This window comes from Condylura cristata, unplaced genomic scaffold (assembly GCF_000260355.1).
Source record: "Condylura cristata isolate star-nosed mole 26May11 unplaced genomic scaffold, ConCri1.0 scaffold00008, whole genome shotgun sequence".
NCBI lineage: Eukaryota > Metazoa > Chordata > Mammalia > Eulipotyphla > Talpidae > Condylura > Condylura cristata.
Genome location: NW_004567109.1, coordinates 41,783,918 through 41,800,773, shown reverse-complemented (window position 1 = coordinate 41,800,773; position 16,856 = coordinate 41,783,918). Strand labels below are relative to the sequence as shown.

The 16,856-nt window shown below is 34.3% G+C and overlaps 1 protein-coding gene across 1 annotated transcript in view; it reads left to right on the top strand.

Moving 5' to 3' along the window:
- Positions 1-14,543, top strand: part of PTGER3 (prostaglandin E receptor 3 (subtype EP3)) — a 31,576-nt gene extending 17,033 nt beyond the window's left edge. The window contains exon 2 of the mRNA XM_012722770.1: positions 12,957-14,543. Coding sequence (XP_012578224.1) covers positions 12,957-13,226 — 270 coding nt within the window. The 3' untranslated portion in view covers positions 13,227-14,543. The remainder of the gene's footprint in view (positions 1-12,956) is intronic.
- The last annotated feature ends 2,313 nt before the right edge of the window (positions 14,544-16,856 follow it).

Here is a 16,856-nt window from a genome sequence, read left to right as displayed (position 1 = left end):
GGTAAGGTTTTATTAGGCAAACATTTTTCTGCTAGTATGATTCACAAATATTATTCTTTTCACTCAACTATTTATAAAACAAATAAAACTGTTTATTGAGTTCTCTTTGCTTAGTGGGAAAGTGTTTGACTACAGTCAAAATTAGAAAATTTGTTTTGACAGTTTAAAAACTTCCAGTATGATACAGTGCAATTGGGATTCTTACAAATCTGCTGTCATCTTTTTTTCTTATAACTATGGAGAAGAGAAAGAGGCTTAGTGAAACTCACTGCATTCACAGTAACTCTCTAACATGGAATTCATGTACTAGCTAGCACCCTTAAAATCTTGGATTCACCTATACTTAACAATTCATTTTCCATTCCTCCCTAGGCATCCTTCCCTTCAGTCATAGAAATCAACTTGCTTTTCCTAAAATGATTTCCACAGCTTCACACTTAGACATGTGAACCCTTTGTCTTTCCCTTTATAGAGGTGTCTGCTGTTTTGGGTGGTAGTGCTTCCCTGATCTTGGAGAGAGAATTAAATGCCCCTCCTCTGTATTCTATAGTACCTGCACAAAATGAGCTTTATCACTTTTATTATGCATAGTTTTATTTACAGTTGTCAAAATAGTTATTTTGACAATGAAGGTGATTACCCACAGTAGACACATGCTTATTTTCCAATAGGCACTGTGCTAAGCCTCACAAACATATCTCATTTCTTCTGTCAACAGTACTCTGAGAGAATATTGCTATCTCTTTTTCACATGAGGAAACTCTGCTAAGTTACTTACCCAAGGTCCCAAAGCTAACAAGAAATAGATATGACTTTCAAATCCCGATTTGTCTGATTTTATAGCCTATGTGATGAACCACCAAACTGTATGGCCTCCCTCTTGTTGATATCATTTATTTGTCTGATTTACTATTTAAGATTCAAGACCTGGCTTTATTTGTCTATTAATCTTCCCAGTTCATAGTAGCCACTCAGTAAATGATTGTAACTGAATGAAGAACTGACCTTTTAAAGAAGTCAAAAGGAGAGTAGATTTGGAATTAGAAAATTGAGATATAAATCCTGACTTTATGAGTTTTCTACATTACATGGCTTTTAATCTTCATGTCAATCTGTCAAGGCAGATAATATGTATATGTTTTATTTTATCTTGTTTTTTTCAGTTGCTGGGTAAGCAACTTGGTTTGAGGCTCACAACTGGTAAATGTTATTGAGCAAGGCAAAGTCATGTGATTTGTATTCCAAAGACACCAATCTAGTTTATATCTCAAGAATAATGGTACTATTTATACAATTAAACTTGCAAATATTGTAAAAATCACTTTATGTTTATTTGTTACTTTTGTCTCCATGTCCATTATATATAAAAAAAAAAAAGATAGATTTTAAAAAACTTTAGGATAAACAAGGATGGTGGAGACACACTTTGTTTTGTAATAGAAGAGAAAAGTTATGGAAGCAGTGGATGGAAGCACAAGAAAACAACTGATCTACTGGGTGGTGTCTGAAGAAGAAGAAAACAACAACAAAAGGATGTTTGGGAAGATGCCCTGGGGATAGCAATGAAATAATGAGGAATTTTAGCAAAAATAGGAAAACAATGAAAAGGTGCTCACACGTTTAGTTAGTTTGACCTCATTCTTTATGAGATGATATGATACTACGATACTCCTTCTGATTTCTTTTACTTAGCATAATTCTCTCCAGTTCATCCATGTCACATTTGGCAAGAGTTCATTTGTTTTATATAGATGAGTAGTCTTTCATTATGTACATGTAAAACATCTTCATAATCCACCACTCACTTAATGGTAGTTTCCATAACATGGCTACTGTAAACTGTGCTGCAATGAACATAGAAGTGCATATATCCCTTCCAGTTAGTGATTTGTATTCCTTCCATAGTTCCATTTAGTGATTTTGTATTCTTTACATAAATACCTAGGACTGGCATTGCTGAATCTTATGACTTCAGAATTGATTGTTCTGGAGGAGGATAGAGGGTAGAGTAGGGGACAAAAGAGAGAGGGGACAGAATAGTCAATGATAAAGGACTATGGTTACTTCCATGGTGGAGGTGGGGTGGTGGCAGACATCTGAGGAGATGTGAACCTGGTCTCTTAAATCACACACAGTGTTGTGTACCAAAATTATCTCAAGAAAGGAAAAAGAAAAGAAGAAAATTTCCCCCACATGTCGTGTTTTGGGATCATATCCTTCTCCCTGATTAAAAAAAAAAAAAAATTTCTGGTTACAAGAATGAGATCAGCCTTAAACATTTACGCTTCCATGAAAATAGAGATGCTGATGAGAAGGCAAGTGGTAGAATTAATGCTGGGTAGATAACCAATAGTGGACAGCTCAGTGACATAATTTTGCATTTAATTGAGAGAATATATGCAGAAGCCCCTTAAAAAGTATAGTTCTACACTATTACTAGATCTATATTGAGCAATGTTATGTGATTGTTGGATGCTTGAAATAGGATTACTGCATTTTAAAGATGCAGTAAAATACAATAGAGTTTGATGATTTAATACAAAGAAATTGTAAAGTATGTCAATAATTTTTAGATCGGATACTTGTTGAAATAATTCAGATATATTGAAATCTATTAATGAATCTACTTATTTCCTTTTACTTTTTAAAAGTGTGGTTACTATAAAATTTAAAAGGATTCATGTGGCTTATATTTGTGGCTTGAATTATGTTTCATTTGAACAATTAAACATAATTAAATGAATGCTTTTCTGATTGTTTTTAGCTGGGAAAGCTATTTTAATGAAGTTTATTTAAAAAAAAAAAAAGATTTATTTATTTGTGCATACAGAACTAGGGTACAGGCCAGAGGTACAGGGGCGGTGAGCGGATTCATCAGAAAGAGTGGGGAGCAGAACAGGCCAACTGACAAAGTACACTGCTGAGGGAAGCAGCAGGTACATCTGGGGAGGTCTGCTGCGCCATGTGGATCACCTCCAGTGTGGGGATCAAACTTACGCTGAAGTGGCTTTAGCTTCTTAGTGCTGTGCTTTAACACGCTGCACCACCAGGGAGGGCCCATTAATGAAATTTTTAAGAGAACCCATAAAAGCAATATTCTGGCCCAGTGGCAAGTGGGGAGCTGGATCTTTCTAGATCCAATAACATCTGTTCACTAATTCCTGAAAATCTTTTCTTGAAAATACTTAATGAAATAATGATGTTAAACTGAAATCAAAAAGAGCATTCTCTCTAAGGTAGTTATAGAGATAATTTTATAAGTATTTGCATAAGATCTTTTCTAGAAAGTCCATAGCATGTAAACAATGCCTTCATGGAACTTACATGTTAAGGAGAGGGAGCACTAATGAGTCTGGGATCTGTTTATAATCCATGTATCACAAGGCTTCTGCACAAACCCTCATGGATAATGGGACCAGTTAGGCACAGCAAGTTTCTATTCCTTAATATGTCATAGCCACATTCTTCCTTAAGGTAAATGAAGATTGCTCAGGGTTTTGCTCCTCTAGCCTCTATGCATCAGGGGCCTATCACCTGTGGCTTTGAATGCAGAAGGCACTTGGGAGAATGGATTCAGGGTACACATTCCTGATGGCAGACACCTGGAATATGAATTGGGTATGCATAAGTGGCACACCTGAGCCAAGAGATTGATGTAGGTGCAGTGGAGAGCATCTGAGAATGACTATGGGAGAAAAGAGTTTACAGAGATTTGCAGAGGGCCCAAGTTACTGTGTCCCTGCTGGCTTGTTTCCCCTAACCTGTAGGGATAATACCAAGGGCTTTAAGTTTCTCTTTCAAGCTGCCTGAACTTACCAGGCCTGGAAGGGTTGCAGAATACTTCCTAATTGGAAATTCTATGTCTAGAGTAGTATATTTAATATCTGGATACCAGTAGATGTTTGCTGTTGCTGTTGCTGCTGCTAGCAAAGAGTAACAAATAATACTTACATCGTACAAATCAGGGACACTGAGCATTTGAGTTTACAGTGTGTTTTCATACTTATTAACACTGCAAACCTGTGAATGGGTTGCAGGTATCTATGTTTTCAGTCCTGTTACTTGGTTTAGAACAGGCAAGAGGATCACCATAAATGTCTGGTTGCAGCTTACCCTCTTTCACAAAAGCGAAAATTCAAAAAACTTCTTCCTGTAAAGGTTGAGGCACTGAAAGCTGACTTTCCTGTCATGATCAGGATATCACAGATGTTCTTAATGTCAAAGAGTAAAGCCATTTTGGGACCCTAAGACCCTCAACTTGTGGGTCTGGCATAGTACAATTACTTAGCTCTTATAGTCAACTATAAAGAAAGCTGGTAAATTTTATGAGATTGTGTTTCATATTTGGAAAAGGAAATGAACTAATACAGACTAGGAAGTGAACTAGGAAGTGAACTAATACAGACTAGGAAATGAACTAATACAGACTAGGAAGTTCCTATGCTAATACTGGCTAGAAGCCTAACATTGGCAGGGAACTTTGTAAATAATTTAAATTGTATTAGACTGTGAGGGTATTTTAAATATTATAACAAGTTAGAACTACAATCTTTAGTCTGCTCTGTGCACATAGCATGAAACAGGATGGGGTTCTTTGGTATATTATGACTGATGCTCCATGAGTCACAGAGGATGTTAATTTACCACTAAATATCACATTCTCTTTATAAAAGTCATAATGAATTTGTTAATTAAAATGTTTGATCACTTCTAGTGTACCAGACTGTTTACCTTTGATTTGTACCAACACTGACTCCCTAAGAATTCAAACTAATATGACCTCATGATGGTTCTAAGAAGGACCATGCCCTAATATTTTACCAGATTATTTAATAGATTATTGTTCATATACCTAAGTTTCCAGCTATTCTAAATTTGGTGCTTCTTTTCCAAGTGTGAAAAAACATGTTTATCAGGAAAAATTAGATAACAAAGAAAAATGTAGAGAAAATGGAAATGAAATTCCCAGAGATAGCTGTTTCTAGTCTTTCTCTATATTTATCAAGTTGCTTTTTAAATGGAATTATGCTATGTAATAGCCATTTCTTTTCTTTTTGTACATAGTATTGTTTTTTTTCAAAAACAAGAACCTAAATGGTAGCATTGAGTGTATGTAAATATGCATTGGCAAATATTATGCTTATCAATGAATATTCCATAATTCAAACAGTGCCCTATTGCTGGTCATTTAAGTTTCTCTAATTTTCTTTTACATTAAGGTAAATTTCTCTGCATACAAACTTATGCAGAGAATCACATCTCTGATTCCTTCTTTAACCATTAAGTCCTTTTAATTGTCTTTAATAATGTGGTTCTCTGAGCTTTTGCAGTTTAAATGAAATTGCAGTTTGAAGGGGAAAAAAGCATCTTAAATCTTAAACACTTTTCAAGGATAAATTTCTATAACCACTGATAGATATGTTTTGATTTTTCTCTTGATGCCTGAGATATAAAGGTTTAAAATAAATCAAGATATCTACTCTGGCAACTACATATCACCTATATTCCAAGGAAGGAATATGTTGCATAGTTCAGACTTTGCTTTCCCCTTTCAACCAGGATTTGAATACATACTTGGTGTAGGGTAAATGAAGTTGATCAGGCCTTTCATGCCATTGGCCTCTGTGGCTATCACCTGCAGCCTTGATCTCATTAATGCAGAAGGTGCGTGGGTGTGGGACAGGTGTGCCTGATTATGGCGACCCGAGCATGAGTGTGTGCGCATGTGCAAGTGTGCAAAGCTGTGCCGTGGAGGGAGGGGATAAAAGGGCAGTGTTACCTGGGGAAGAGAGCTCCAGTCACTATCTCCCTGCTGGTTTGTTTCCCCTGCTTACTATTAAAACCTGTGAAGACAATGCCAAGGGCTCCAGAATTTTCTTTTAAATCACTAGAACCAATGGTGTACTTAGTCTGGGGTTGCTGCAAAACACTTGATCACTAACATTTTTACTGTTATAATAGATAAATATTTACCTTTTTATCAAAGTCTAAGCCCTAACATATGTTCACACACGGAGCAATATGGAGCCGAATCACACAAAGCGTATTATTGAGAGTGGAGAGTAATTCTTACACACTAAATCATACAAACAGGCTATAAGCTCTTAACAATTTTCAATTCCCTTATGTCATGATTAGATAAGGATTCTTTAGTACAAACTTTAATTTTTTTTAAAGATTTATTTATTTGTGCATACAGAACTGGGGTACAGGCCAGAGGCTCAGGGGCTGCGAGAGGCTTCACCAAAGACAGAGTGGGGAGCAGAACAGGCAGATCTACGAAGTACACTGTTGAGGGGAGCAGTGGGAGGGTCAGGAGAAGTCTGCCGCACCATGCAGGTCACTTCCAGGGCAGGAGGAAATCGAACTCATGCAAAAGTGGCTTCAGCTTCTTAGTGCTGTGTTTTAACCCGCTGCGCCACCGGGGTGGGCCATTCAAACATTTTTAAAGTATGAATTTGAGAAGTTTTCTTTTAAGCATTCTACTAGAATAGAAATTTAAGGAAAGCAGATATATAAATACCCTATTCATTTCCAGGCAGCAACATTATCTCTAATCAAAACTTTTCCTTCTGGAAACATATGCAATTGCCTGAGGCTTGGGAAGAGGTATGCTGTGTAAATTGACGTGTTAATTGTTTTTATCTCATTTTAATATTTGCAACTCCACTTTTAGAGAAGATATTTAGTAAGCATTTATTAATCGTGTTTTAGAGAAGCAAGAAATTAAGATCCTAACTTCAGTAACTGCCCCCAAATTAGAGGCACAGCTGAGTCAGATTTATGGTAGACCTTTAACTCTCAGCCAATGTTTTCCTAAGTCTGCTACTTCTAAAAAAATCTTCCACTAAAACTTCATGAATCTTGTTCTTTGTTCCTTACACTTGCCACATTCTCACTTTGTAATTTTCCTCTCTCCTCCATTTATCAAAAGACATATTGGGGTTTTTCTGAAGAAGATTTTCCCCTTTTGGTCCACATCTTGTATCTTTTGGTTTATCTTCTTTATTAAATTAAATCTGTATTAATTTTTGCAACTTTGCCCCTGAATTCTGCAGGAAAAAACTAAACCATAATAGTGTATGTAAAAGACCCTCCAGTGCATGCCCATTGTTTATGTGGGATTAACAAACACAGAGAGGAAATGACTTGCCCAAAGTGACATGTGCTGGCAGAAACAATCAGAGAATTTATTTCTGATTTTTAGTTCATTGATGTTTTGAAAAATTGTATAAAATTTTAAAAATAAGAGTAAGAGTAAAGATGAAACGGCACAACCTGTAACTTCTTTTTATATGTATGAACTGTTTGCTTCCAAACTTTTCAAGTTCGGTAAGGCAGGAGAGGCTTCTGAGACAGCAGAATCTAGATTGTGGGCATGATTAGGAAACCTGAGAACAGATTTGTAACCAAACTGGAAAGACTATAATTATTTTTTTTTAATCTTCGGGTAGGTTCTTCCCATGAAATTCCTTCAAATTATGTAATTAAGAGGTTTGAAGGGCCTGGACTGGTTTCAGTATATTATAATGTGTTGCCATTTGTTAATCTATACAGGGAATTTCCAGTACAACAGGTTGCTCTCCTTACCGGAACAAGAGAGGAATATGGAAAACAAAACTTCACAGATAAAAGCTAGCTGTGAAGCAAGTTTCATGACATACATTAGTAATTACCTGGACTCACAAAGGACACATGCTGGAATTCAAGGCCTCGTAACCAATTTTATTCTATTCCACACACATTAACTTTTCAGGGTTTACCCCTTTACCATTTTCATTGATATTTGTGGCCTATAAAAGAACCAAGGTTCTTTTGAGCCAAGGAGTAAAATACTAAAGACTTTAAAATATGTAGTTATAAATCCTGCTGTAATAAAATGAAATCCAAATAAACGCAGAACATTAAAATGTCTCCATGGTTAATGCTTTGCACATTTAAAAATCTGCTGTTACTGTAGAAGGAACAGATCACTTTTTTTAGGATGGAATAATTGCCCTTGACAGTAGGCAGGGATGGAAAAATTAGAGGTCACCGATAGAGTTGTTTTCCTATTATCTGGGTTCGGGTACGAAAAGTGCTCTCTGTTCCTGCTGATAACCAGGGGAGAGGCGAGGGGCCTCCAAGTCATGTGGAGCCTGGGGGAAGATGCTGGCAAAAGAGTTATAGTTCTGTTCAGCCAGAACTGGTCTCACTGCCAGCTTGACCAAAATGTTATATAAGGCTGCTCAGAAGGGGCAATTGTGCAGAACACATATACATGCATTTGCTAAAGAAAATTGCCTCTATGCTAGTCTGGCTGAGTGTCCTGTTTTCTTACATAAGGAGTAGAACTGGATTAATAGGGGTAATTAATTCTACTGTAAGTCTATATCATTTTGACAAAGGTTTTCTCCAAAGTTTGAATGTCTAATAAATATTCGCAAAAATTATAATCACTCTATAGCTTCTTAATGCAGATGGATATTAATTTGCATTTATGTTTGGAATTAGATGAGAAATTTGGAGGCCTATTTCCATTTGTGCTGCCATTTAGAAATGGTAGTATCATGCTTACTGACTCTAATTTCAATTATCTTCATATTGCACATCTCATGGTTTCTGGGAAAAGCTAGAGTGTCTCTCTCCATGTGCCTGCTATTGCTTACAGAGCTTGGTTTCATAATTTCATAATCATTGCATTGTCAATAGTAAATTGCAAAAATTACTGTAAACTAACCAATATAAGACATATGAAACTTATATTAACTTAATAAAATAATTTAAAATTATTAGCCTTGTGAAAATAATTTTTAAATCATCAAGGACTGTACAAAATGACAAAAATCCCATTTTATAAGTGATTTTGAGAATTTTCTTGATTATAAAAAGCTGAAGGGCCCTCCCTGGTCACACAATGGGTTAGGATGCAGCACTGCAAGCAAGCTGCAACCACTGCAGTGAGAGTTTGAGACCTGTCCTGGAGGTGATCCACATGGCATAACAGACCTCTCCTGACCCACCTGCTGCTCCCCTCAGCAGTGTTCTTCAGTCATCTGCCTGTTCTGCTCCCCGCTCTGTCTGGTGAAGCCTCTCACCGCCTCTACACCTCTGGCCTGGGCCCCAGTTCTGTATGCATAAATAAATAAATCTTTTTTAAAACAACAACAACAACAACATTCATTTAAAAAAATAAAGGCTGAAAAAACTCAATCCTTTATTTTATAAAAGAAAATAAAAGTGTAACTTAAGTGAGATTTCAGATCTTTCTAGATCAGGGCCAGAGCACTTCCTAGAAGATGGTAAGTGATCAAATCAATTTAATTGGGGGATGAGTGGAGGAGTTGAAAAAATTAAGTAAAACTTTTACAATAGTTTATAAGAAGAAGAAAAAAAAAGTTAAAGGCACATGTTTTCCTTAAAGGTGACCAATTAAAATGTAATTATCCATTTTGTTAAATACACAGTGATTTTACTTAATATCACTAGAAAAACAATTTGTTTTTACATATTGTAAATTTAGAAATTGAGATAATTTAGGCAGGAATTAAAATAGTTTACTTTATTTATGCTTTTAAAAGTTTCCTAAGAAAGTGAACAAAGTAAACAACTTGCTAGGATGTTTTGTCTATGAGAGCAAACAAGTCATTTTCAAGTTCATTCTTCCCCATCTCCTCTCAACATTAGGAGAGTTGACACTCTAGGAAGGTTCATTTAGTATTGCAACTCTACAAACCACTACAAACTTGTTAGCAAAAACCAAACAAATTTCTTCTACAGTTCTGTCAATTTGAAATTTGATACAGTCTCACTGGGCTAATATCAAGGTGGCTGTAAGGCTGCATTCCTCACTAGAATCTCTGGAGGGGCATCACATACTCACTCACTTTATCTCCTGGTCTAGAGGCCTACTTTAATTCCTGACTCTTCAGCTTTAAAACCAGCAACATGGCATTTTTCTAACCAGTCTTCTGGCCACATCTCCCTATAGAGTTGTGTACACTACAGCTAGGAATGGGCTCATATTTGAAGGACGCATGTGATTACCTTGCACCACCCAGGTGATCCAGGAGAATCTCTTTGTCTCAAGACCATTAACATTAATCACATCTACAAAATCTTTTTTTGACATGTATGATAACATATTGACAGATTCCCTCTATTGATTCTAACTAATATTACCAGAAAACCAGAAATTCATTTTTTGATGTTGTAAGTTTAGAAACTAAGATAATTTAGACAGGAGTTAGGATAAAGTTACCCTATCACAATGGGAGGTTGTGTGTACTTTACAGAGCTATTCATAGAGTTACTAGTATGCATAAATATATAATGAATTTAATTAAATATAAATTTTTAGATGTACTATAAAAATTTACAATAAATTTAAATATGAAATTTATTAAATACATTTATTTGAAATATTTATTAATGCAGGGAACAATCACCAACTTACTCTAAATAAGACTTCGCTAAATCACTTAAAATGTTTTTCTATACATAAAATTTTCAAAATAATTTAATAATTACTTGATAATAAATTCTCGTTTAATTGAGAGAATTCTATTACCTTACACTGGTCTGTATATTTTATACAATTTTATTGTAATTACTATATATTATATGCATAATACTATCTTCTGTTCTTTCCTCTTAATTCTTATTAAGAATATATACATTCTTATATATTACATAACATATAAAGCTGATTTTATTCCTAATGTTAGAGATTTATGTGTTAATAATTTCTTACTAATATAAATAATACTTTTATGAATACTCATTTATATAGCTGATTTTGCTTTTATTTAATAAATCCATGTGAAAAAAATTCCATTTAAAGAAATTACAAAGTCAGAGCATATGACTATATCATATTTGTCAACTCACTCTCTTCTTATTTGTTCACAGAACCAAAATCTTGCTCAAATATTAGTTGGTGATTTTGTCATATTCCATAACGTAAACCCCAAAAGATAAATATGTACTCTTTACCAAACCTGGAAAATTCCATCCCTTTGAGAGTGATGGGTTGAAGAATAACCTGCCATTCAACTCTCTCCAATCAAGCAAAGTTGAAGTTTTATAGTTGATGAGGATTTGAGCTGCGATATAAGATGCTAAGTCTGTGATATGTTAAAATCTACATACTATCTGGATGTCTATACATGAGAGGAGAGCGGGAACACTAAATTTGTGAGACTGGAACAAGAGCAAAAGCTATTGCAGAAGATGAGACAAAAAAAAACTGGAACAAGAGCAAAAGCTATTGCAGAAGATGAGACAAAAAAAAAACTATTTAAAGATGACTGATATGTAGATGTGTGGGGCCAGGGTGACTGTGTTAGAATGAAAGTGTCATTGTTGGGGTTGTGGGCTTATGGCTTAGGATGTTTGGATGCTGAGGGATGTTGACTTTAATTTGGGATTGTGACCTGAGGACAGAACATCCAAATAAGTGTGGGCTTCAGGAAAGGGGTTGGGTTCATAGTAACATGCTGTGAAGAACAAATGCATGTATGCCACATTTATAATTTTAAATTTTCTAGTGGCCACATTTTAACAGGAAGTAAAAAAAAAAAATGAGTGATTTTAGTAGCATATGTCATGTAACACTATATGTAAAAATGGTGTTATATGATCCTTACATTTTCCAACATCTCAGTTTGCTCCAGCCACATTTCAAGCCCTTACGAGTCATGTGTCTCTAGGAAAAACAACATAGGAACCAGGTATAAAGTCTTCACCTTCTTTGTTTGCAAATGTTTGTATTGTTCCTATTCTCTTTTTGCTCTATATTTCTTTATATTTGCAGGGATGAATAGTCATTTGTGTTACACACTCCTGGTGAAGGAACTTGGAATAATTATATTTCTATGAGTAAGGTTGCTGGAAGTAGCATGAAATAGTGCCCAGTTGCTTTCCAAGGTGGCTAAGCTCACACTCCCCAATAATAAGTCAACCAGTACCCCACATCCTCACTAACAGGAGTAGTGACAAGTCTTCATTTTTGTCAAATGAGTGAATATAAAATAGTTTCTTACTTTGTAGTCATTTGCATTTTTTTCTGATGATTAATGAGCTTGATTCACTCTTCAGGTGCATAGGAACCTTCACTTTCCTCCTCTGTGAAAATGACATTTATTTATTAAAACATTTATATCGAATATGTCATACTGTATTTTGTTTATATAGATACCATTGAGTATATTCATTGAAAATATCTATTATTATCTGCTAACCACTAGTCTAGGCATTGTATATATACTAGTGAGGAAAAAAAATCACCAACTTCTGTGTGTGTGTGGGTTGGGGGTTGGAAGGAGAGTGGGAGACTGAAAAGTTGTCCTCTGGTGTTAGTGACATGCTTTTAATCTGACTCAGTCATTTTACATCATTAAAAGTCAGTTTACCAACTATAAAAAGCAGATGGTAATAGTGTCTACCTTATATTGCTCTTTATGTGTATATGAAGTACTTGATACAGCACTGGCAAATTGTAAGAATTCAGAAAATACTAATGGTAGTAATAACAATGATGTTGAATTTTATCCTTCTTTGCTTTTATTCTTTTATTCAGTAAAATTTTTCAGGACTACTTTTAGTTAAGAGGACATGTGTTTTGGTCTTGTTGAAGTTGGTTCTAATTTGGGTGTTATATTATGATGTTTTCCACAAAACACAGATAATTGTGGCTACTTTGAAGATGTGCTATTTTAAAGCATCTTAAATCTAAGCATATAAAGACCCTAAGGACATGCATTATTTGAAAACTGCATCATGTCAGGTAGCCAAAAATGAGGGAATAGCTTGTGTAAGCCAGGCCTGTGTTCTATGAGTATAAATGTTACCTAAATTTATTATTCCAATTCAATGACCAATTTACTGTAAGTTGACTATGTGTAAAACTTTGTGTAAAGGAGATGCATATAGCCCTATTAATCTTTGGAACAATTTTATTTGTCCCTTTTTCTTAGATAATGATGTTGAAAATGATCTTCAATCAGACATCAGTTGAGCATTGCAAGACACAGATAGAAAAGCAGAAAGAATGCAACTTCTTCTTAATAGCTGTTCGCTTGGCTTCACTGAACCAGATCTTGGATCCCTGGGTTTATCTGCTGCTAAGAAAGATCCTTCTTCGAAAGTTTTGCCAGGTAGCAAATGCTGTCTCCACCTGCTCCAGTGATGGACAGAAAGGACAGCCTATCTCATTATCCCATGAAATAATACAGACAGGAGCATGAAAGAGAACACTTAACTTGCATGTCCACAGCTTTTGGCAATCCTAAACCTTAATGTGAATTTAGGCATCTCTGGTATGCCATTGAAGTGAGATTTTTTATGTAAGGCTAAGTGGCCTTAGAAGCATAAATAATACCTGTTATGCCAAAAGCATTGAAATATAAACAAAGAAAACTACATTAATGGCAATCTAACGTTATGCCATTTCTTCTAATGTTATGCCATTTGTGTAGCTGAATGTGCAATTATTAATGAGATAAAGGAATTTTTTTATAAGCCATTTTGGCAGTGGTGGGGTGGAGTTGGGGGTTGCTAATATTCTGGTATACAGAATACACAAGGATTCAATGCTTACATCATCAAAGATAAAGCAGCAAGTCTTTTGTCATCATTTAGGGAACTTTGGTTTTCTGTGTTCTCTTTCACTCTCTTCCACCCTGTCACTCTTTTCCTCTTACATTAAAAAATATGTTGATTTAGGATTAAAAAATGTGTAATGTATCCACGGTAATCATTGGTACTGATGTTATTTAAATATTGCTCAATATGTAAATTAGCTGCTATCTTACACCATTAAACTTTTGGTTGGGTTGGTAGTTAGGTTTACCAATTACCCAAAGATGAGCCCATTCCACTTATTTCTAATATGGCAGGATTTGTGACTTTCCTTCTTGCTAAATGTTATTCCTTTTCAATGTATGTTGAATTCCTAAAACCTGAAGAAGGTCCATAAAACTAATCTTGAGAGTCAGTGAAGTGATTTTTCAGAATGCTATTTAAAGACTTAGTTGGGTACTAAATATAGGTACTCTGGATAATTATCTCCTCTGGTTTTTCCACCCAGGTATTCCCCAGTCCCTTGGATATTTAAATATTAACCACAGTTATAAGATCAATAAATATTTTGTAGGTTACATAACTATTTCTCCATAATTTGAACTATTATAGAATAAGAAAATTAATAATATTGACCCTCTTACAGTCCTTTATCTTTCCTCCCTCCAAACAGATCTTCTAAATATTTAATATTAAAATATTTTTCTTTCTACATCTGTACAAACTGATAGGTAAGCTTGGCTATCTATGCACAAGTAGATAACTATGTTGAGTTCTGAGAATTGCACTTAAAAAAAAATTCACCCAAAACACACCAATGTTTTACATTTGACCCACACAAAATACCCATATTGAGTTCTTTAGAGCATTTTTCAACTCATTAACATTTTCTTGTGAAGATTTAAATTTGTAGCATCTTTTTTGCTTTCCTAATTTAAAAAAAAGAACTTGAGTTGTATATATATTTCTTTATAGTTACTACATTTTTCTTTGTGTTTAATAAGCATTTGGGATAGAATTAATATTAGCTGATACAGTATATGTGTGTATATATGTACACATGTAAATATATACATGTGTGTATAGACACACATATATATATTCAACATGTATACCAGTATAGGTCAATCAGAAATAATTTAAATAACTGTATCAAAACGAGTGAGAGATAAGATCTGACGAGAATTCTTGTGTCATTTGTAATGGTTATTCTACTTTAAGTTTTACAAAAAAAGATAATTAAAATAACCTATATTTAAGCTTCTTTATAAAATCCCACTATGACACAGGCTTGGATTATCCCATAGGTTGCCAAATGAGTATGGGACAAAGCTATCTACTTAAGCAGACCTTAATGACCAGCTGAAAAATGACCAGCTCTAAAAACAGTCTTCTGACACTAGGTAATAATTAGACACACACAGTGTGTGTGTGAGGGTTAGGGTGGTGTGAGCATGACTGAATTATTCCTTTTAGTACCTAGAACAACACTAAGGATATAGAAAGTGTTCAACACATATTGTTTAGTGAATAAATTGATAAATGTCTGTGAAGACCCAGTGCACATCAGTGACCTCCCCCTATATATTGAAGTGTTTCATGCCATTATAATCCATCAAGCTGATAAAGTGAGCAATTCGTTATTTAGTTACAAAAATATGAATTTTTCTTCAAATGGGTAGTGCCATATTGATGTACAACAGAGCTTTCTTTGTATTAATAATTTAAGGAATTGATATTTCCAGATAATAATGGAAATTACTCTCAAAGAAGTAGCACCTTTCATTAAAACACAGCATACATAAAGACAAAACAACCTGAAACATATACTTTACCTACAAAGTTAACTCCTGCCCAGGAATACATGGTAGAAGTGGATAAAGGACAGTTTGAACAAGTTTGAATAGGAGTTGGAAAAAGAAAAATTATGGCATTTGAATTTTGTTTTCTAAGCAGATATTTCTTAATACAAATTGACTGGTAGGAAATATAAAGCCCCGATTATTTCAACCTTTGGGTGCTAGTTGAGGTTATATTTCAGATTTGTTGTTAAAAGGCCTTAGATATGGAAAAACTAGAAATCAAAAGTCACTGCAGAAAAGTATGCTTGTTTCCAACTTTAAATTCATTGTCCTTTAAGTGCACTGTTATTTATTAATTTATCCACACATATATCTAAAGAGTAAAAAATATATGCCTAAATTATAATAATTCCTAGTTTTTGCAGCATTGATAAAAACAAACAAAAAACCTAGGAAACTACATGAAAATAAGTTATTAAATGCAGTGTAGAAATACATGTAAGATCAATGTAGAAATATATATAAGATCAACTATTATAGAATTTATAAAGCAATGCTGTGTTATAGAAAGGAATGATGACATGCCATCTAATAAGAACAGTTTACACTTTCCAGGCAAAATAGGATATCTTGAAAAATAGTTTAAATTGAGGAAACAAAATGTGTGGTCTCAAGACGTGCCAGGTTTATCTAATGCTGTACTTCAAGATATTAATTATGACATATAAATGAGTATGAATTAAAACGTACATATATTTCTACTTAAATCTTCTTTATTACATGAAAGAGCCGTCTACCAGTATACATAACAAAATTGCAAAAGCTCATTTTCAGAGTTTTTAATTTGTGTGGTCATATCATTAAAATAACATTAACTGTTATTTTAATAAGGTTATCAATCTGTGGCATTGTTCTAATATTAGACTTTTGAGTGCATTAGGCCTCTCATTTATTTAATACTTCTTGGTTTTTGTTGGTTTTGACCCAAAATTAGTGATTAACTTTTAATCTTCCCTGTGTTAACATTTACTATTTCTTTTGTGTTGATATTAAGCCAAAAGATAGAAAATCTGGCCATTTGCTCACAGAGCATAAGCAACAGAAATATTTCCCTTTGGTGAAGCTGGGATTGTTTTAAAGAAGCATGAACAGCTTTAAATTTCTAGTATGCCAATATCCTGATATATGGGACAGACCCAAATCTGTTTTCCTAATGTCTGCTTTGATGAAACAATTTTATTATGTAAGGAAAGATAGCACCGTCAGGAACAAATCAGGTTTTTTATACTTTTTGAGCATTTTGGAGATGATTCCACTTCTAAAGTTATTTTGAAATATGCAGTTCTCATATACTTTTGTCAGTTGCTTTATAATTAGAAAATTTAATCTTTTAGTTGAAGTAAATCAGATATCTAGTCAAAAGCTTGCTTGTTACCAGAATTTAATATATAAAATAGTTCCCATACTTTCAGTTTCTATATAAATCAAGGCTGT